At 46.4% G+C, this 22,956-nt stretch overlaps 1 protein-coding gene and 1 non-coding gene across 6 annotated transcripts in view; both read right to left on the bottom strand.

The window, feature by feature from the left end:
• UBAP2 (ubiquitin associated protein 2) overlaps nucleotides 1–22,956 on the bottom strand; it is a 158,526-nt gene that overhangs the window by 31,852 nt on the left and 103,718 nt on the right. For 3 of the 5 annotated variants that reach the window (XM_084832804.1, XM_084832807.1, XM_084832806.1), the window contains 7 exons: nucleotides 21,816–22,026; nucleotides 20,127–20,166; nucleotides 16,337–16,526; nucleotides 15,678–15,744; nucleotides 11,480–11,669; nucleotides 8,656–8,747; nucleotides 7,601–7,648 (listed from right to left, as the gene is read on the bottom strand). In XM_084832804.1, the coding sequence (XP_084688930.1) occupies nucleotides 7,601–7,648; nucleotides 8,656–8,747; nucleotides 11,480–11,669; nucleotides 15,678–15,744; nucleotides 16,337–16,526; nucleotides 20,127–20,166; nucleotides 21,816–22,026 (838 nt within the window). Of the gene's footprint in view, nucleotides 1–7,600; nucleotides 7,652–8,655; nucleotides 8,748–11,479; nucleotides 11,670–15,677; nucleotides 15,745–16,336; nucleotides 16,527–20,126; nucleotides 20,167–21,815; nucleotides 22,027–22,956 lie in introns of all 5 variants that reach the window. The other 2 variants (XM_084832803.1, XM_084832805.1) reach the window with 1 other exon arrangement.
• Nucleotides 17,969–18,053, bottom strand: LOC146351899 (small nucleolar RNA SNORD121A). The gene has a single exon (XR_014788740.1). It is a non-coding gene; the product is annotated as a small nucleolar RNA SNORD121A (small nucleolar RNA).

The following is a 22,956-nucleotide window of genomic DNA, read 5'->3' as shown; positions in this document are numbered from 1 at the left end:
ATTATCATTTTACTGCCGCCATTAGTGGTGGTAAAGCAGCAATCTCAGACACTTTGGGTTTGTCAGGGAAGGCTTTAAATCTCCCCCACATCCCTGACTTGACTGCTGACTTGATCACTGCCTCACCATTGTCATTAGTTGATTCGGGCAGCTTCTGGGTCAAGGGGAAGGGGGAGGCTTTAGCTTTCTCCCCACAGCAACTCTGACCCTACTGCAGCTTTACTGCCACTATCAGTGTAGGTAAAGGAGCAACCCGAGCTGCGTCGGGGTTGCTGGGTGACAGAGGAGGCTGTAGACTCCACTCCATCCCAGTGACCCCAACCTGACCGCTGCATTACCGCTGCAATTGGCAGTGATCAAGCAGCAATCCGGACTGCTTTGCAGTCGTAAGGAGGCAGCCTCCTGCCCGGCCCCACAACTTCAATCTTGCTGTATGGCTGCCATGAATGTCCCTTTTTTTTTTGCAGGCAGCAGTTGGTGGTCTGCGGGGGCACATAACAGAGCTTTGGGGGGGGCACCTGTAGCCCGTGGGCTGTGTACACCTGCTAGAGAGAGTAATGAAGGAGGTTTGCCCCTCACCATCCACCTTCTCTGATCTCATCACCGTGAATGACTGACTGTGGAGCCACGCATCTCTCAATGATTTTAAGAGAGTGAGGAGTCACACAGATGGAGCTCAGGATCCAGGCTATTCAAGGCTTTCACTGGCAGCATGGACTGGGCCTGGAAGCTCACAGGCAACCAACGCCATCATGCCGACAGTGGGGTGATAGCAGCAAATAAACCCTCTGGACTAACTGAAGTTTCCAAGCCATTTCCAATGGCAGCCCCGCCTAAAGCACACTACAGTAATCTAAATGGCAGATTACTAATGGATGAGGAATAACAGCAAGGTCCTGATCTGAGAGAAATCAGATCAGCCAAGGGTGGTAGAAAGAAACTCCTGGCTATCACCACCACTACAGAACAGTCCTGGAGAACCCCCAAACTGCATACCTGATATTGGGGGAGAGGGAATAGAGAGGGGTACCCTGTCCTGAATACCAACCTCAACCCTACCTCTCCAAACCTGTTAAGCAACAACTCTGTCCTGGCTGAATTCAGTTTCAGTGTATATGTCCTCAGCCAGCCCGTAGCGGCATTTACAGGTACTCATTGCAAAAAGGGAATTTACTGCTACTCCTGGATCTGATGCAAACGAACAGTTGGGTGTCAGTATGCTGGCAACAATGCAAAACAGATTTTAAACGACTGGACCCAGTGGTAACTCAAAGACTTGAAAACACCAATGGCGACAAGATGGAACTTTGGAGTTCCACAAAGGACAATACTCCAGGTCAGTCACCCAATACTACCATATGAAAAACCACTGAAGAACACTGCCTCCAATTTCCAAACATCAATCCAGGCCAGAACTGGACTCAATGATCTATTGTGTCAAAAGCTGCTGGGAAGCCCAAGAATACCAGAAGGGTCACACACCCGTCTATCTCCAGCCGAAGGTTGCCCACCAAGGCTACTAAAGCAATCTATTCTGAACCTCAACGGATCTGGATCTAGAGTATCTCTTTCACCCAAGAAACCTTGGACCTGCTTCAGCCATGCCCAAATAGGGGAGGCCAAAAATAAAAGTCATGCATTCAAGCTGAATAGGTCAAGTGAAGGGGGGGGGGTTCAAAAGAAGGAGTCCCACAACCTCTTGTAAGGAAGTCAGCATCACTTTATGTTATTGTAATTTGTAGGGCTGCAGCGTTAGTCAAACAGATCAGTTAAACTGGCAAGGGTTGATCAAAATCCAGTCCCCAATTAATCACTCCCCAATCCAACAGTGGAGACAACCAGCTTGTCTTGTAGCTCTGTGGTTCAGCTTACTCATGCAGATGTGAACTGGAAAGAAGAGGAAGGGAGGAGCTGCTTTCAGCCCTCTGGTGGCCTGTTTGATTCTTAACAGTGCAGTCTGGAGTGGAGATAAAGGCAAAGTCGCTGCATGGATCTGGAGCACATCAGCTTTTTTTCTTTTGGGCTTTTGTTTATTACTTGCTCCAAGAGAGCAAGTAAGGAACTAAGAGAAACAAACAAGGAAAGCCTTTTCTTGCTTGCTTGCTTTTTTTGCTTTAATTTTTGTGGTGAGAACTGGCTTGAACACTCAAGGCCAGCAGTGTGAAAAAGCAGTCACTTTGGAATCTCTTAAAAACATTGATCCAGGCTCTGATGCTATGTTTCTCTTACGGTTTCAGAGGCCAGGATTTTAGCAAAACATCAGGCAAGTGTTGTTGTTGTTCAGTCTTTAAGTCGTGTCCGACTCTTCGTGACCCCATGGACCATAGCACGCCAGGCCTTCCTGTCCTGCGCTTCCATGGGTCAGCAATTGAGATGTCTAATTGTTCTCTCTGATGGGCCTTGCTCATTCCAACAGTTGCTTCCTTTTATTTAATTCTTAGTTGTTGTTGTTGTTGTTCAGTCGTGTCCGACTCTTCATGACCCCATGGACACGACATGCCAGGCCTTCCTGTCCTGCGCTCTCTCCTGGAGCGTGCTCAAGTTCATATTCATTGCATCCGTGATGCTATCTAGCCATCTCATCCTCTGCCGTCCCCTTCTCCTTTTGCCTTCAGTCTTTCCCAGCATCAGGGTCTTTTCCAGAGAGTTTTCTCTTCGCATTAGGTGGCCAAAATATTTGAGCTTCAGCTTCAGTATCTATCCTTCCAATGAGCACTCAGGGTTGATTTCCTTTAGGATTGACTGATTGGACCTCCTTGCAGTCCAGGGGACTCGTAAGAGGCTTCTCCAGCACCACAGTTCGAAAGCATCAATTCTTCGGCACTCAGCCTTCCTTATAGCCCAGCTCTCAAGGCCATATGTTACTACTGGGAAAACCATAGCTTTGATTATATGGACCTTTGTTGGCAAGGTGATGTCTCTGCTTCTTACTATGCTGTCTAGGTTTGCCATAGCTTTCTTCCCAAGGAGCAAGCGTCTTTTAATTTCATGGCTACAGTCGCCGTCTGCGGTGATCTTGGAGCCCAAGAAAATAAGATGTCACTGCTTCCATTTTTTCCCCTTCTATATGCCACGAAGCGATGCGGCCAGATGCCATGATCTGAGTTTTTTTAATGTTGAGTTTCAAACCAGCTTTTGCACTCTCCACTTTCACCCTCAACAAGAGGCTCTTTAGATCCTCTTCGCTTTTTGCCATTAGGGTGGTATCGTCTGCGTATCGGAGGTTGTTGATAATTCTCCCAGCAATCTTAATTCCGACCTGTGATTCATCCAACCCGGCGTTTCTCATGATGTACTCTGCATATAAGTTAAATAAGCAGGGCGACAATATACAGCCTTGTCGTACTCCTTTCCCAATTTTGAACCAATCAGTTGTTCCATGTCTGGTTCTTACTGTTGATTCTTGACCCCCATACAGGTTTCTCAGGAGACAGGTAAGGTGGTCTGGTACTCCCATCTCTTTCAGAATTTGCCACAGTTTGTTGTGATCCACGCAATCAAAGGCTTTAGTGTAGTCAATGAAGCAGAAATAAGATGTTTTTCTGAAATGCTCTTGCTTTCTCCATGATCCAGCGAATGTTGGCGATTTGATCTCTAGTTCCTCTGCCTCTTCGAAACCCAGCTTGTACTTCCGGTAGTTCTTGGTTCACATGCTGCTGAAGCCTAGCTTGTAGGATTTTGAGCATCGCCTTGCTGGCATGTAAAATGAGCACAATTGTACGGTCGTTTGAACACTCTTTGGCGTTGTCCTTCTTTGGAATTGGAATGTAAACTGACCTTTTCCAGTCTTGTGGCCACTGTTGAGTGTTCCAAATGTGTGGGCATATTGAGTGCAGCACTTTAACAGCATCATCTTTTAGGATCTTAAATAGCTCAGCTGGAATACTGTCATCTCCGCTAGCTTTGTTGTTAGTAATGCTTCCTAAGGCCCATTTGACTTCACTCTCTAGGATGTCCAGCTCAAGTTCAGTGACCGCACTATCATGGCTATCAGGGACATTGAGATCTTTCCTGTATAGTTCTTCTGTGTATTCTTGCCACCTCTTCTTAATCTCATCTGCTTCTGTTAGGTCCCTGCCTTCTTTGTCCTTTATCATGCCTGTCTTTGCACAAAACGTTCCCTTGAGATCTCCAATTTTCTTGAAAAGATCTCTAGTCTTTCCCATTCTATTGTTTTCCTCGATTTCTTTGCATTGTTCATTTAAGAAGGCCTTCTTGTCTCTCCTTGCTGTTCTCTGGAACTCTGCATTCAGTTGGATATATCTTCCCCTTTCTCCCTTGCTTTTCGCTTCCCTTCTTTCCTCAGCTACTTGTAAAGCCTCCTCAGACAGCCACTTGGCTTTCTTGCATTTCTTGTTCTTTGGGATGGATTTCGTTGCTGCCTCCTGAACAATGTTATGGACATCCATCCATAGTTCCTCAGGCACTCTGTCTATCAGGTCTAATCCCTTAAATCTATTCCTCACCTCCACTGTATATTCATACGGGATATGATTAAGGTCATACCTGAATGGTTTAGTGGTTTTCCCTACGTTCTTCAATTTAAGCCGAAATTTTGCAACAAGAAGCTCATGATCTGAGCCACAGTCAGCTCCAGGTCTTGTTTTGACTGACTGTATAGAGCTTCTCCATCTTTGGCTGCAAAGTACATAATCAACCTGATTTCGATATTGACCATCTGGTGATGTCCATGTGTAGAGTCGCCTCTTGTGCTGTTGGAAAAGAGCGTTTGCTATGATCAGCGTGTTCTCTTGGCAAAACTCTATTAGCCTTTGTCCTGCTTCATTTTGTACACCAAGGCCATGCTTGCCTGTTATCCCGGTGATTTCTTGACTACCTACTTTAGCATTCCAATCCCCTATGATGAAGAGAACATCTTTTTTTGGTGTTCGTTCTAAAAGGTGTTGTAGGTCTTCATAGAACCCATCAACCTCAGCTTCTTCGGCCTCAGTGGCTGGGGCATAGACTTGAATTACTGTGATGTTGAATGGTTTGCCTTGGATTCGTACTGAGATCATTCTGTCGTTTTTGAGATTGTACCCCAGTACTGCTTTTCCCACCCTTTTGTTGACTATGAGTGCTACTCCATTTCTTCTAAGGGATTCTTGCCCACAGTAGTAAATATAATGGTCACCTGAATTAAATTTGCCCATGCCTGTCCATTTTAGTTCGCTGATTCCCAAGATGTCGATGTTCAATCTTGCCATCTCATGTTTGACCACCTCCAGCTTACCTTGATTCATTGATCTGACATTCCAGGTTCCTAAACAATATTGTTCTTTACAGCATCGGATTTTCTTTTCACCACCAGACACATGCACAGCTGAGTGTCCTTTCGGCTTTGGCCCAGCCGCTTCACTCTTTCTGGCGCTACTTGGAAATTCCCTCTGCTCTTCCCCAGTGGTATATTGGACACCTTCCAACCTCAGGGGCTCATCTTCTGGCGTCATCTCTTTTAGCTTTGTGATACGTTCCATGGGGTTTTCTTGGCAAGAATACTGGAGTGGGTTGCCACTTCCTTCTCCAGTGGACCACATTTTGTCAGAACTCTCCACCATGACCTGTCCGTCTTGGGTGGCCCTGCACAGCATAGCTTATGGCTTCACTGAGTTATGCAAGCCCCTTCACCACAACAAGGCAGTGATCCATGAAGCGGTCAAGCAAGTGTAGCCTTTTTAATGATCACCACAATCTCCAGAGGAAGAAGGGGGGAGAATTGCTTCTCACTGGATTTTTTTTTTTTCCCCGTTTGGAGCTAATAAGCCTGTTAACCTACGTTAAGTTCCACATCAAACAGCAGTCATGTGCCCTGTCATTCCTCAAGAAGGTGCCAACCTGGCTTATAAGATACAGCTAGATGGGTGAGAGTGTGCTGGCCCAGTTGACTTCAGCTGGGTATTCTGTGGTGCATTAGGCGAGGTGCATTAAGCCCTATGAACTGGGCATGTTTAGCCTTGAGAAGAGAAGACTGAGGGGAGATATGATAGTGCTCTTCAAGTACTTGAAAGTCTGTCACAGAGAGGAAGGCCAGGATCTCTTCTCAATCATCCCAGAGTGCAGGACATGGAAGAAGGGGCTCAAGTGACAGGAAGCCAGATTCCGGCTGAACATCAGGAAAAACATCCTGACTGTTAGAGCAATACAACAATGGAACCCATTACCTAGGGAGGTGGTGGGTTCTCCCACATTGGAGGTATTCAAGACGAGGCTGGACAGCCATCTGTCAGGGATGCTCTGCCTTGGATTCCTGCATTGAGCAGGGGGTTGGACTCAATGGTCTTGTAGGCCCCTTCCAACCCTACTCTTCTATGATTCTAGGTCTGGGCATGGGGGGTTGATCACACCTATCTTCAGGAGTACCATCTCCTGCACGAGGTAACTAGTGTATGGATATTGTGGTTGTGAATGTGTATCTGGTTGTGGGTGCTAAGGAAAAATGAGGGATTTCACTTGTGCACCATCACCCAGAGACTCCGGCTGAGCTTGTAAGTGGTCTCTCAGTTGGCCTTGCGGTGCCCCAATCTCTTGTTCTGGGGGCATCTTTATGTTGAAGATGCCTGGTCAAGAGCAGTACAGGAATTCATCATTTCCCTGACAATCATGGGTTTTCCCAGTATGTTAATACATATTGTGTAAGACATATTTTAGATCCGATATTCTACACTGGATGTCGGTGATCTCAATTATTAGATTATTAGGTGATTAGCACTGTTTTTCTTATAAGGTGAGACTGTTGCCTTCTCGGGACACAGACTGCACCAGTGTGATGGTCTGCTTTCAGAGACCTATAGTTCCTACTGTATTCCAGTATGCTCTGAGGGATTTAGGTGCTAGCTGGCTTGGTTGCAACTGGAACAGGTAAGTGGCCAAGAACTTCAACACAATTGCTCCTCAGGACCCACTTCCCTTCCATTCTAGCCATGTTTCCACCATGATTTGAGGAGCGCCAGGCATTAAAGCTGCCTGGAAGCTGGCAAGAGCACTATGGCAGAACACTCAGGATGAATCCAAGCAAGCACAGCTTAAGCCTGATGAAAGTGTCTCCCATCTGTACTGCAGAGGTAAGAAAGGTGGAGGACAAGAATGAAGAAAGCTCTTGTCTGAACATTCCTCTCTGCAAATGCTGGTACAGCAGTAAACATGGATTGATGGATTAGAGAAGGATAAAGGTTTGTAATTTGGCCCTGCTGGCTGGGATAGGATAGGCCTGGATTACAGTTGAACACAGGCCTATCCTATCCCAGCCAGCAGGGCCAAATTACAAATCTCTTGGTGGAGATGGCATGTGGAGCATATAGACGACTGAAAACAACATTGCAGACAGTTAAGTAGGAGCCACGCCATGTGAAAATGCCTCACCCTATGACCACTGGAAGCCTCATATCCCCTCTCTAGTTTTTAAGCATTTGGTAAAAAATGTCAGCGCAAGAGTAAGGGCTGGAAACTTGCTCTTGGTCTGAAAATGAAGTTTTGCTCTCAAGGTTCTATGCAAACAGGAGGATTACACCTTATATGCAACCTTTCAAATCACATCCATGTGCACTTATAGATTCCAGCTCAGTTACAGTGTGAAGAAAAAGCATTGGAATCCATTACTTACCATAGGCAGCCTAGACTGGAGCATCTGAAGATCATCATAACCATAAATCTGCTTGAAGACAGAGAAGGAAGAAACAGAACACACACACAGAAGTTAAGTCACTCCTCTCATGTATTCATCTACCTAGGCAAGTTCTTGGGCTTCAATTCAGGGCCATAAATAAAGGTTAAGATCACCAGAGTCTGTTAAATGCCATCTCGGTGAACGGCAGCCATTTTAAGAACAGCTACACTGCAGGCCTAGGGCTTGTTCATACATTACACTGTGAAGTATGGCAGCCTTGCATTTTTTGATCGCAGGACAATGTATCATTGCACCCAATAATAATAAATGATAAATGCTTCCCATTTATATAATGCTGAGGGTTCACAGCGTTTCATCTACATTATCTTCTTGCAAACTTTACAAGAATCCAGTAAGGTTATTATGTTCCTGTTGCAGGAGGGTTTCGTGAGGAACTGAGGATGAAACAGCATTGAGTTGTCTAAGGTCTCCTAAGTAAGTTTATGGCAGGAGGCAAGTTTTGCATTGACAGCTTCCCAGTTCACAACTTGGACTTAGTCACTTTGCTATACCAACTGTATAAAGACCAAGAAATGCAGTACAGCAGGATTTGATTATACATTTTGCAGACAGTTACAACTGTATTCTTCCTCACCTCCAGATTTAATTCATGAGGTACTGGACTCTCAACTATGATTGTTAACTAATGCCCTAGTTGAAACTAGAAGCAGAACCAAGACAGAACAGGAACCTGAATGTTGAATTGCCTTGCTGGATTAGACAAAAGTCCATCTCAGTCCGGCATTCTGACTTCATATTGTTCCAAAGTTACAGCTTGAAATTTACTGCACATGCTGAATTGCTGGACTAATGGGGAAGAGAGTATCTATTTCTAAAGTGTTTTTGAGTGACTTTGTAAGAGACATTTGATTGGGGAAGCAAAAATGCCCATTCTAAGTGTTCTATACAGTCTGGCCTAGAGATCCCCACCAATTCCTGTGACATAGAGAGGAGACCAAGTCATCTGAGGGAAGCACAAGGAAACCGCTTACTGGGTAGGCCGGCAGAAGTCCTCCAGGTCCCACAATATACTGGTTATGTAACAAGGGCGGTACACCTTGGGGCAGGTTGGGAGGTGCTTTGCCTGTAGAACCAAAAGAAATGTCTTTAAACACAAACCATTAAAAATAGAATAGAAAAAAGGAAGAACCTCAAGGCTTCAAGCTCCGAAATATGCTCTTTGTAAGCTCCAAAATCACCACTGATTTTTGCAAAAGAGTGTTGCAGCAAAAGCGATTTTGGATTAGAATGGGCAAAGCCATGATGCCACCTTGGTTTCCACTTTGCCCCCACCCCATCCCATCTTATTTTCCCCTCCTGCTCTTCTGCCTCCAACCCTTCCACTGGTGCCTTCTGCTAGACTGTAGTAGCCTGGGGATTGCTTCCCTACCTCTATCCATTCATTAAGCCACTTAAGTCTCTTTGCAAAATAGATTCTTCTCCTGGACTGCAGCAGTCTCATCTTTTCTGCGCCGATTTCTTCCATGTTAACTGTTCCCCACTCCCATCTTCTCTACTTCTTTATCACGCCCTTCTTGTCTTTGTCTATGAGAATGTAAACTCTCTGGGAATGGGATTATCTGCTGTGCAGTAGTTTATCTCCAAGATCAGTGGACATGGCATGAGAGGCCTGTTTTCTTCCTGGGTTCAGCTTTTTAAACTTCCTTGGGGGGAAAACCTGCTAGTCTCCTTGGTGGCTCCCTGGGGATCTCTCCTCTGCCTTAAAATGAAACTCACATCCTCCTGCCTAAACTGGCAATAGGCAGCTCATCCCATCTTGTTCCTTAACAGGGCTCAAAACGCATAAGCTCTGGTTAATACGGTTTTGCACTATGAAATGACAGGTGCACAAGGGCAGTACTGGGGAGAATATATGTGCTTTGTTTGAACTCTCTGCTGACTGAGACACATGCCTCCATGTTTTACTAACCTTAGCTGAAAAAGCTCAATTCAATACCACATTAGAGGTGCATATTTTCTGCTGAGAACAAAGCTGAGCTCAAATTTATGCTGACGAAGGGGCTCAGGTACAAGGCTGTGAGAATCTCAAAGTATAGATCAATTCATGCAACCAATTTTTTTATTTTTTTATTTAATTTCTATACCACCCAGTAGCTGAAACTCTCTGCTCATTTTGACATAACGTCAACTCATACTGATTTCGCAACAACATGTCTCTAAACATGGCCTACTCTTCCCAAACCTGGTGCCACTGGTCATGCTGGCTGGGGATGATGGGTGTTGTAGTACAACACATCTAGGGGGCACCAGGCTGGGGGAGGCTGACAGAGACAGTATAAGCAGAAGGCTGGGCCATAGTTTCCTTGGAAGGCCCAAGAAAACACAAGCCTGATCCTCTTCTGGAAGTGATGCAAGACTTATCTGGGAAAGTCTTTAGTAGCTGAGGATAACTATAGGGTAATCCCAGCAGTGCAGTTTTTAGAGCGTATTTTAAAACATTGTTAACATATATGTTACCCTGCCAGGATAAAAGAAAAAGCAGGATAAAAAATTAACTAAGGGCATTCATCCTATGCATATTTAGACAGAAACAAGTCCTACAACTCCCAGCATTCACCAGGCAGCATGCTGTCATTCAACTGAGAGACCTTGGATCAGTTCCCATGATTGGTGGAGCCCACTGTGGCTTACTTAAGCCACGGTGGGCTGCAGCGGATGCTGGTAGCCATTGTGAATATTCAAGCTATGATGGATGGGCGGGTGCCACAGCTTATCATGATGTGCAAACCCGGCACAGGCTGGGTTGTTGCCATGTTTAACAAACCACCCACAACCCAAAAACAGCCCATGGGTTGTGGGTGGCTTGTAAACCATGGCAGCAACCCACCCTCACTGGGTTTGCACGTCACAATAAGCCGCAGTGACTGCCGGCTGCCACTTGAATATTCACAACGGCCGCCAGCATGCACCACAACCCACCACAGCTTATTTAAGCCATGGTGGGCTGCAGCGATCGTGCGAACTAGGCCCTTGATAAGCAAACCTGCCTCTTCATAATTTAAGACTGCTGTTTCAGATCACTAGTCCACCGAGCCCAGAACTGTCTAAAACTTGCTTTCCAAGACCTTGGGCAGAGAAGGGTCTTTCCCAGCCCTGCCACTTGAGATCCCAGGGATGGGCCAGAGATAGAGATTACGAACTCTATGCTTGCATATCAAGTGCTCTACCACCCCTCTCCATACAGACTCATATGCGTGCTTAAGCTCCTCTCAGACTGGAGAGGAAATGTGTATTCCCTGCTGCTTTTTGCATCTGCTCAGAGCAATTAACTTGGTCTCTACACCCCATCTCAACACCCATGAAGAGTCAGCCCTTCCAGAACAGAAGCAGAACACTTCACTTTGCTAGATGGGAAAAAATGGCCTGGCTATATTCTACTAGAATAATTATGGAAAGTTGTATCACGCAACTTCACTTATTTTTTACACATAACTCTGCTTCCGTGATTGAGATCTTCAAGTAGTTGGAAGTGTTTTATCAAGGGGGTTGAGGAAGAGGGGAATGAGATTTGGATTCCATTCTAGTTTCTCACAACCATGAGGACTATATATATTTTAAAGGTAGTAAGCTAAGCATCAGATAGAGGGTTTTCCCCATCAAGTATTCCCACACATTAAAAAGGTAGGTAACTTTATTTCGCAGGCCACTGTGCAAAGCAAGCTAAAAAGGCAGTCTTTTAGAAAAGGCACAGCACTTCTCAATGCAGTTATAGCTGGACCAGAGGTGCCCAATGGGCAGACCTGCAGACCGAAGTCCTCTCTTGCTATATCCACGTGATCTCTTAATATTGCGAACCTGAAGACACTAAGGGAGCTGCCCGTGTTGTGGGAACTGGCAGAGACACACTTGTCACATTCAGGCCGAGGCTATTGGTAGTGTTGGCCATGCTGCTGGCCATGCTGGAGACAGAGGTGGTGGCCAAGGTTGAAGTGACAGAAAAGGTTGTGGGAGGCTGGAGCGCAGTGGAGTTCTCAACAGTCGTGTGCTGGAAGGGAAATAACACACAAAGAAAGGAGGTTAAAGAGCAAGCAAGGTCTGTTGCAGGGTAAAAAAATGGAACTTTTGTAGACTGGCCACATGGGAGGAGGACCCTGCACTGACATCTGCAAATTATCCTTGACATTCTATAGGATACTCCCCAACATTTAAATCACCAGGTTCCATCTGACTTCCAACAGAGATTAAATGGGGATTAAGCAGTTCAAGGTGAACTTGTCTCGGAACTCATCACATGGCAAGCAACTTATACTATTCTCTCAATTACTTTCTCTTACAAAAATGCTTCCACAGGATGAAACAGAAGACTACTACTATCATCATCATCTAAACTTACTTCTAATCATCTGATCTACTATGTGGGAGTATGTTTAAGTAGTAATAGAATTACAGGGATTTCTTACTTTCTGGTGAGCAATCCACTATAAAATATTAATATACAATGTACATTAACACCCAAGTGTTTGGAGTCTTGCTCTAAGCACAAAGCGGAGAACACCAATATGGGGTTCTGCCACCTATAACCAGAATCAAATTTTTGCTACAGATTCTCTGATTCTTTCTGGCATTCAAGCTAGCTCTCCCCTACCAATACTGAGGCTGGGCAGCAGGCACTGGAGGAGCGCTAGGGGCAGGCCATGCCAGGTAAGGGGAACAAGGGAGAGACATGTAGTATCTGTCCCCTGCTCTGGGGCTGTCCAGAGCCAAAGGATGGCTGGGGGAGGCATGACTCCATCTTCTGGCCTTCGTTTGCTGTTCTGCAATGCCAGGTCTGTTACCCAGAAAACCTCCCTCATCCATGACATGATCCTGGATGGGGTGCAGACCTGACATGTATTATGGAGACCTGGCTGGCCGAGGCTGCTGCTCCAACTCTTGCAGCCATGTGTCCAGCCAGATTTTCGTATGCACAGCAGCCAAAGGCTGGGGATCAGGGAGGGGGAGAGGCTGTTATCTACCAAGAGTCCTTGGTCTTCACCAGACCCCCTCTCCAGGAGACCAAGATTGCTGAGTGCATGTACTGGAGGTTGGGCCCGAAAGGCAGTCTGGGGATTCTGCTCGTGTACCATCCACCCCGCTGCACGACTGACTCCCTGGAGGAGGTGCTTGAGGTGGTCTCTGATCTGTGTGTGCAGTCCCCTAACTTATTGGTGTTGGGGGACTTCAACGTACACTCAGAGGCCATCCTCACAGGAGCACCTCGGGACTTCATGGAGACCATGGCTTCCTGGGAGCTGCACCATATTCTAACTGGGCCCACCCATGTAGCCGGTCATGCACTAGACCTTGTGTTTGTTTCTGGAGAAGCGGGGAGTGATCTGGAAGTCGGGGGTATATCCACCACGCCCTTGTCATGGTCAGATCACTATCTGGTGACGTTAGACTTCTCAGTTCCACAACCCCTCCGCAGGGGTGGAGGACCCATTAAAATGGTCCGCCCCAGGCGTCTTACGGATCTGAATAGATTCCTGAACGCGCTTGAGGATTCTCTGGGGCACGCCAACGGCCACTCGGTCGAGACTCTGGTGGGTGGCTGGAATGCCGCAATCACTGGGGCATTAGATCGGGTGGCTCCGAAACGTCCTCTCCCCCTGAACAGGGCTCAGACTGCACCATGGTTCAATCCGCAGTTACGAGCTCTGAAACAGGAGGTGAGACGGCTAGAGCACCAGTGGCGGAAGTCTCGCTCCAAACTTAGTCACGGGCTAAGAGCTGTATCTTCAGCGTATCACGTGGCGGTGAAGGCAGCAAAAAAGGAATATTATGCTGCCTCTATCACGTCTGCAGAGTGCTGTCCCAGGAGGCTGTTCCAAGTGGTCCGCGGTCCTGTGGCTCCGGAACCACTGGAGCATTCTAAGGCCTCCTGTGAGGCCTTGGCAACGCACTTTGCAGATAAAATTGATCTGATTAGGAGTGTTACGCTGCACGCTGTGGATACAGTTAGTGAGCAAGAGGCAGCCTGTGGCAAACCGGTTTTGTGGGATCGGTTCCAGCTTCTTCCTTCTGATGAAGTGGACAAGGTGCTTTCATCTGTAAGGCCGACCACCTGCTTACTTGATCCTTGAACATCTTGGCTCATTATGGGCTGCAGAGAGAGACTGGGTGAGGGGATCAGGGCGGTGGTGAACGCCTCCCTTGAGGAGGGAGTGATGCCATCAACCCTCAAGGAGGCAGTGATAAGACTGCTCTTAAAGAAGCCTTCCTTGGATCCCCAAGTTCTGAACAACTTTCACCCAGTCTCAAATCTGCCTTTTTGGGGCAAGGTGATTGAGCAGGTGGTGGCGATGCAGCTGAAGACACACTTGGAAGAAACTGATTATCTAGACCCATTTCAGTCAGGCTTCAGGCCTGGGCATGGGACAGAAATGGCCTTGGTCGCCTTGGTGGATTATATGAGGAGGGCTCTGGATAGGGGTGAATGCTCCTTCCTTGTTCTCCTCGACCTCTCAGCGGCTTTTGATACCATTCACCACGGTATCCTCCTGGACCGCCTGGAGGGGTTGGGCATTGGAGACACCGTATTGCGGTGGTTCCGGTCCTTCCTCTCCGGCAGGTACCAGAGGGTAGCACTGGGAGAGGAGGTTTCGGACCTGTGGCCGCTCACTTGTGGGGTGCCACAGGGTTCCATCCTCTCCCCGATGCTATTAAATATGTATGCGAAGCCGCTGGGGGCTATCATCAGGAGGTCTGGGGTGTGGTGTCATCATTATGCAGATAACACGCAGCTCTACCTCTCGTTTAAATCTTGGCTGTAGAATCCCTGTCCAAATGTCTGGAGACAGTGAGTAGCTAGATGGGGAGGAATAAGCTGAAGCTGAACCTTGACAAAACCGAGGTACCTTTGGTGGGAGACAAGAGGAGGCTGGGGGATGTTGACCTGGTGTTGAATGGGGTACGGCTACCCTTGAAAGACCAGGTCCGCAGCCTGGGGGTCATTTTGGACTCCCAGCTGTCCATGGAGGCTCAGGTGTCAGCTGTGAGCCAAACAGCACTGTATCAACTCCATATCCGCCTCTGATATGGCAGCTGCGCCCCTTCCTTCTCGACCATCTGCTCCCATCGGTAGTACATGCCCTGGTCTCCTCTCGTTTAGACTACTGTAATGCGCTCTACGTGGTGTTACCCTTGAAGACGGTTCGGAAACTGCAGCTGGGACAGAACGCAGCTGCTCGCCTGATTAAAGGCAGCCACCGGCGAGATCCCATCACTCCAGTGCTGAAGGAGTTTCACTGGTTACCAGTTGTTTTCTGGGCCAAATTCAAGGTGTTGGTTTTGACCTTTAAAACCATATATGGTTCCGACCCAGCCTATCTTAAGGAGCGCCTCCAGCAACCCTAGAGAGGCAGCTTAACGAGATCAGTCTCGGATGGCCTTCTCCAGGACAGCTAGACTGGTGGGGACGAGGGAGAGGGCCTTTTCTGTGGTGGCCCCCACTCTGTGGAACTCCCTCCCTAGGGAACTCTGCCATGCCCCCTCTTTAATGAGCTTCCGCCGTGCATTAAAAACGTGGTTGTTCAGGCAGGCATTTGGGGTGGGTTAGGGTATTTTAGAAAACGTTTTTATTGTAGAATTTTATTGTTTTAAACTGTTTTATTATATGCTGTACATCGCCCAGAGTGGCTGGGTGACCAGCCAGATGGGCGATTAATAAATTTAATAAATAAAATAAATAAAATACCATTCATTGATATATTACCTTGGCTGCTGTTTCTGCAACCTTTACCCTCAAGGCATCATCCCTTCTCCCCAAGGCCTCCCATTTCCTCATTTAACTGTAGGTGAAACTTCACATTCACTGTTTTGAGGCCCAAATGAAGGGTGTAATATTTTAGCCTGAGGAGTTAACCCTTTTAGCACAAGACAAGCTACAAAGAGATTGTGCAGTTTGACACGAGGGCAATGTTAAAATGAAGACGCATCCCTTTTCAGTGTGAGAAAAACCCTGATTATTTCAGGGAGGACAGTTAACAGCTCTTGAGACATGCAAGGAACTTACTGTGTGTGATGTGGATGAAGACAGCGCAGAGGCAGAAGAGAGGCTGCTCGGATGATTTGAGAGGGTACTGGGAGGAGAACAAATGCAAGGGTTAAGCTTCAAGCAGTCCGTTCACATCTGAGCATCCCATAAAAAGCTGGCATTTTTGGTTTGTCTCAACACAACACAAATCAGTTCAGGTGGTTGGGAACTATGTTGTGAGCAGGCTGATAGGTCCTCACCATTTCAAGAAAAACACCACAATTAGGTTTTGTGCACATCTTGCAACCTCAAGGCTAGTCTTGCAGGCTGGAAGCTTTGGCTGGTGCAATACTTGGCTAGTCCACACCTCCAAAGAGTTAGTCAGTCACCAGGACCATATAGCCCCAGTGTTCCAGTGTCCTAAGCACCTTCTTTTCCTTTGGCTTACCAGCACCAAACCAATTGGTGGGGTTTCTGTGTCATTGTCTGTGTCATTGTCTATCTTGAATTTTTGACAGGGGTGAGATGTGCGTGTGTCTGTCTGTATGTGTACACACACACGCACACACACGCACACACACGGAATAAAATAAATTAGAAACCCACATGGCCTAGTGCAAGTTAAGGAACCAAAACAGAGCTGGGGACTTGTCTCCCCACCCATAATACTCCTATTCACCACAAACCTCCTGCTATACCTGCTTAACTGGGAGAGTGAGCTGCTGGCCAAGTCATTTGACTGGGGCAAGCTGGGAACTGTTGCTGTATGTGATGGTGCCGAAGGCAGAAGCAAAGCAGTGGCAGCTGTGGTGCTAGGCAAGGAAGAGCCTTTGGCAGGTAGCGACGGAGGAGAGGTTTCTGTCTTAGATGTTGGAACTGATGAAGTAGCTGTAAGGTTGGAAAAAAGCTATTCAGAGAAGGGCCGCCACAGCACAACCAAGGCTGTGAACAGGATGGTGTGCATGAATAAAACAAGAAAGAAAGAGAGAAACATATCCAATCAACTGCGGCAATAAGGGGTTACAAAAGCATCAACAACTCTGTACTGTTCTTGATTATCCTTCCACACCGTGGGTTGTATCCAGTGCTAGTCTAACTTATGCCCCATTCATTTCAGTGGCTCTACACTGAATACAACCCAATGGATACAGTGACTCTACAGTGGATACAATGTCTTTATTTCTTCCAGTTGCCTGACAAGATTTGGGGGCTGTATATATCTATTTATCATTTATTTATTTAAAATATTTATTGGCCACCTTTCAGGGCAGAAGCCCTCCCAAGGTGGCTTACAACAATACATCTGCTCTTAAAAGTTACACCTCTACTATTCCATGTTCTCAGCTCCCTAATAATTACAGCTCCCTAATAACTACAGCTGTATATTCCAGCCATGTGCAAGTCCACCAGGAGACCTGGAAGCAAAAGAGATGTGGGAGATCCACGCACACATGCTACCAAACAGCCAGCAGACACAGTTTCCTCTATTGTTGCAAAGAAGTAAATAAAACTCTAAGGACAGACCATACAGATTTGCACAGGTTCAGCACAAAACAAGCAGCAAGGCCTTCCTAGACTTCAGTGAGAACTCAGCTACCTCATGTGATTCAGCAGTTCCTGGACTGTACCACTTCAGACTGCATGTGGGGAGACAATGTTTTGAGCGTTCCCTACATTAAGAACTAATATGTCTGGGAGAAGAATATTCAAGCAGTCTGAAGCATTGCAGTCCACCAACAGATACATCACAACTGTGTGTTTTGCTTCTAACAGTGTCAAGCAGAATTATTCTAATGTGCTAAAGGACAAATCTATGCTATTAAGGCATAATGTGTCTCATTAACAATTTGTTTTATACCCAGAAGTCTGGAAGTCTCATAAAAATTAATGTTAAGATCAAAGAGAGCTGCACTGAAAGATGAAAAAAAGAGAACCATTCATAGAACATAAATATCCAAGATGCCAACTATCCTCTTAATATTTCAAGTCCAGTTGTTCACCCAGACGATTACCTTCTCTGAAAGCCCCACCTCCTTACTGGGCAGCAAAATGGTCTGAGAATGGAGGCTCAGGTGCCCCACTGGCATTTCCTTGCTTGCCTTCCTGGTGGCTTACGCCGAGGAGGCACCTTTAGTTGGAACCCCCTCCCTGGCCCAAGACAGCTACAAAAATCTGAGGTGCCCAAGTGGTAGCTACAAGTACTGGAAGCTTTAAACATGTTTTCCATCCCTAGAATAGAGGTGGTACCAAAATGTTCCTTTCTGGGTTTTGAAATATTTTACCAGCCCTATTTTGCCAACACCAAACATATGCATCCGCACTGGGAGTTAGCAAAAAAGACTCAGACACAGGATCTTCCACAGCATACTGTATCAGATATGTGCTTGGAAATTGAACATCACAGTCTTTTCTTGCTACATTCCATGGGGCCAGCAGGTTGTTCCATCAGGAATCCCTTCCCCAAACAGCTTAGAAAGTAATGGCATCTGGCCCCATCACTTCCTGGCATACAGAAGGGGAAGAAATGGAAGCAGTGACAGATTTTACTTTCTTGGGCTCCAAGATCACCGCAGACGGTGACTGTAGCCATGAAATTAAAAGACGCTTGCTCCTTGGGAGGAAAGCTATGGCAAACCTAGACAGCATAGTAAGAAGCAGAGACATCACCTTGCCGACAAAGGTCCGTCTAATCAAAGCTATGGTTTTCCCAGTAGTAACGTATGGCTGTGAGAGCTGGACTATAAGGAAGGCTGAGCGCCGAAGAATTGATGCTTTCCAACTGTGGTGCTGGAGAAGACTCTTACGAGTCCCCTGGACTGCAAGGAGGTCAAATCAGTCCATCCTAAAGGAAATCAACCCTGAGTGCTCATTGGAAGGACAGAGACTGAAGCTGAAGCTCAAATATTTTGGCCACCTAATGCGAAGAGAAAACTCTCTGGAAAAGACCCTGATGCTGGGAAAGACTGAAGGCAAAAGGAGAAGGGGACGGCAGAGGATGAGATGGCGAGATAGCATCACCGATACAATGAATATGAACTTGAGCACGCTCCGGGAGAGAGCGCAGGACAGGAAGGCCTGGCGTGCTATGGTCCATGGGGTTACGAAGAGTCGGACACGACTGAACAACTGAACAACAACGACAACAACAACAACAACTAAGAATTAAATAAAAGGAAGCAACTGTTGGAATGAGCAAGGCACATCAGAGAGAACAATTAGACATCTCAATTGCTGACCCATGACGTCTGAAGGAAAACACTCTGTTCTGACAGTCTACTAGAGACTGACCTACTTCCTGCCAATATCCACCCAGAAGTGGCTCTTCTCAAGCAAAGGGGTGACTAGAAACCTTTAAGTAAAGGGCTATTCAGTGGGCAGCCAAAAAGGGCTTTGCTCTCTCATGACAATAGACCCAACATCCTTCCAATCTGAAGTCTGGAGCTTTAACTAGTTAACCAGCATCAGAGACCTGACACATTGTTTCGGGAGAGCCCATACGGCAATAACATTAGTACTGTATGCTTATAGAAGGAAGAGGGGCAGGGAACAATCTCTCTCAGCCTCGGACCTTTGAAAGCTACTGCCAGTCAGAGGAGAGAATGTCGGGCTTAATGGTCCCATGGTAAAGGCAGCCTCCCAGGTGAGTGACGTGCATTTGGCAACATGGGAAGCTGCCTTATTCAGTCAGACCATCGGTCCATCTAGCCCAGTATTGTCGACACTGACTGGCAGCAGCTGCTGCTTTCCAGGGTTTCAGGCAAGACTGCTTCCAGCCCTCCTGGAGATGCCAGAGCTTGAACCTGGGGCCTTCTGCATGCAAAACAGGGGGTCTGGCACTGACCCACAGCTCTTCCTTGTGGCTCTGCTTACCGACTGAGAGCAAAAGGTAAGCAAAGTACTGGGAAGGAGCAGGGGAATCCTAGCAATGGATGCAGTGGGGAAATGGAAACAAATCTCACACAGCTAGTGATTTGCCATCAGTCCTGAGTGAAAGCCCTGGCCCAGATGAGGAGAGCAAACATTTGAGAGTGATGCTTACTCTATTCTTTGGCAATATTATTTATTATATTTCTGTACCACCCAATAGCTAAATACATAGAATGCCAACTAGACTAGCTCCAGAACTGGCTCAGATACTCAGTGAAGATCACTTAGTGGTAGAGGCAGTCCTGTTAGTCAGGACTTATACACCGGATTACACTTACAGAGTCCTGAAAAATAAGCAGGAAACTGGCCCGACTCTTGGGACTGAATTCAATGCTGGTAAGGAAATGTAAACTGCCAGCACCCATCTGTACACCTGGTGGCAACCCTGTGACTGTTAAATGATTAGGCCTGCAAGAAAAAGCAGCACACCCGCTGCAAATACCCAACCCCACTACCACCATCCAAACAGAAAAGACAGGCAGTGATATAAACCCAGAGTACATAACAGCACAGCAAGGAAAAGCTATATTTCCATCCATAGCAAAGGTTTTATGAACTTACTGTCAAGGGCTGGCTGCGTAAGAACACTGCTGTGTCCATTCTGAAAGTCAAGGTAAAATATTAGTGACTCGGCTTCCCAAAAGGTGAAATTAAAAATATAACAAGGCAACCTTGTACATTTACCAAGATTCTTCTCAAAAATCTCTTAATACAATCTCAGCTAATGCAGCAGTAAAGGAATTCAGTTCAGCTCATGTAACTATTTGTGCTCACACCCAGGGACAGTATGAAAGTACCATATAAGGGATGTACAGTAAGGGAAACATTCCACTAACTCAAAGCACTCAGTGGCACATTGAGGGCAGTTGAACTAAAACATGTGGAAAGATTTTAGCACTGTTATGTTATCGTTTTAAATCCAATTTTAAGTGAATACACTTTTTCCATTCACTATTATTAACTGTAAGTCTATGCAAAGGAGCAAGTGAAAAAATAATAGAACCATAGCTGGCTACCGATGATCCACGTCCCCACCCCAAATCAAGGCCAGGCAGGCAAATGTCTGGCACTTGGCCCTATATTCAGATGGGTTTTTCCTCCTTGTCATAGCCAAGGCTGAAGGTGCATCCTACTATGAGGACTACAGGAGAGGGGGAAGGCAAATACTTCAAGACACAAGAAGGGCCATTGCTAGGCAAAACTTCCTCCTTAAGCAGATCACTCTGAAGCAATCACTTCACTTGCTCTGAAGTAAGAAGCAAGAAAGGTGGGGAAAAGGAAAACCAAAATGATTGAGGGGCGGCAGCAACTCCCCTACAAGGAGAGGTTACAATGACTGGGATTGTTTAGCTTAGAGGTCGTCAAAATTATGCATGGTGTGGAGAGAGCAGACAGGGAGACATTTTTCACCCTCCTAATAGAAGAACCCCAATGGGGTCACCCAATGAAGCTGATTGGTGGGTGATTCAGGACAGATCAGAGGAAGTTCTTCACACATCACAGAATTAAACTATGGAATTCACTACCACAAGATGTAGCAATGGCCACCAATTTGGACGGCTTTAAAAGGGCATTAGATAAATTCATGGAAGAGAAGGCTATCAATGGCTACTATTAGTCATGATGGCTATATGCTACCTCCAGTCAGTATGCCTCTGTATACCTGTAGTTGGGGAACACAAGCAGGAGGGTGCTATTGCACTCATGTCCTGCTTGTGGACTTCCCATTGGGGCATCTGGTTGGCCAATGTGTGAACAGAATGGTGGACTAGAGGGACCCTTGGTCTGATCCAGCATGGCTCTTCTTATGTTCTTAATCAAGGGAGGATACTCTAAACCAGGAGTGACAACCCTTTTGGCCTCAAAGACTGTGTTCAGTGTCAGCAGGGGGACCATTGTCCACATACATACATATAAAATGCATGCCATATTACCATCCTCATTCGAGACCAGGGCAGCAATTTCCCATGGCTTTCCAAACATTCCCTCCACTTTCACCATACGTCCCCATTTCCAATCAAGTGGTGTTATAAGTTACAGCGATTTTAACAGACAAACTGATCAATACTTCAGCCAAGGGTATCTGAAGTTAACAACAGAGTCTCGGACTCAGTGAGCAATGCATGCAGATTAGATATTAATTTGTACAGCAAATTACCCCGTATGGCAATTATCATCCCCACCACCGCCCCAGCAAGCCCTACCATGGCGATTTTGCATCACTGATGCTTTGCAAAGCCAACTACTCACTGTGACAACAGCTGGGGCCGGTTCTGACAGAGGCACGGAACTTTGGTATGTTATCCTGCTATGCACAGAGGCCTGGTCGTAGGAGGAAGTGGTTGTTACAGGACTGGTGCTCTGGGAAGAGCAGCTTAGGCTGGCAGAAGTGATGGCGGTGGTGGTGTACGTGGACTCCTGTACTGTATTGGACATTGGCAAAGAGGTATTCAAAGGATCACTGAAAAAAGTAAAAGTCATTTATCGTCATGGTCAATGCCAATTCAGATATCGCCAGGCTCCCAACAAAGCTTATTTTTGAACTGGATGCGCAAAAACAGTTTGAACAGTTTAAAGGAAAGGCGCCTGGATGCTTCCACAACATAAAGACCAAGAGGCCTTACAATATGATCTCAGTCCTGCCCAAGGGCAAAGCCAAGCATTTGACGACACCTCGGAAGTGTGCTGTGCTGACACCACTTGTTTCCCATGACCCTGTGCCATCATTTCCAGGTCAAAAAAATTCCCTTTCACGTTCAAGAGAGGCCTAAGGAAGACCAGACAGAATTTTATAAAGACACAAAAGGTGTGGAGAGAGAAAATGTTTCTCTCTCCCCTTAGAACATTAGAACCCAATGAAATCTGGATCTGTCAGACTTGAGGTTACTGCCAAAGGGGAGTAAATTATATGCTGGAAGGACAGATAATGAAGCTGAAGCTCCAATATTTTGGCCACCTAATGCGAAGAGAAAACTCCCTGGAAAAGACCCTGATGCTGGGAAAGACTGAAGGCAAAAGGAGAAGGGGACGGCAGAGGATGAGATGGCTAGATAGCATCACGGATGCAATGAATATGAACTTGAGCACGCTCCGGGAGAGAGCGCAGGACAGGAAGGCCTGGCGTGCTATGGTCCATGGGGTCACGAAGAGTCGGACACGACTGAACGACTGAACAACAAGGATTTTATGGTTTTAATTTTGTATTTTGTGGTTTTAATTTTTGTGAACCACCCAGAGAGCTTTGGCTAGTGGACGGTATAGAAATTAAATGAAGTAAATAAATAAAATTAAAGAAATTCATGGAGAATAAGTCTATTCAGCGGCCAGGATAGCTAAACAGAACCTCCATGTACAGAGGCAGCAATGGATGCTCGAGAAAATCAACCAACCA

This window comes from Heloderma suspectum, chromosome 2 (genome assembly GCF_057233095.1).
Source record: "Heloderma suspectum isolate Gila_16-S chromosome 2, 16-S_ref, whole genome shotgun sequence".
Lineage (NCBI taxonomy): Eukaryota > Metazoa > Chordata > Lepidosauria > Squamata > Helodermatidae > Heloderma > Heloderma suspectum.
This window is presented reverse-complemented; position numbering and strand designations above follow the sequence as displayed.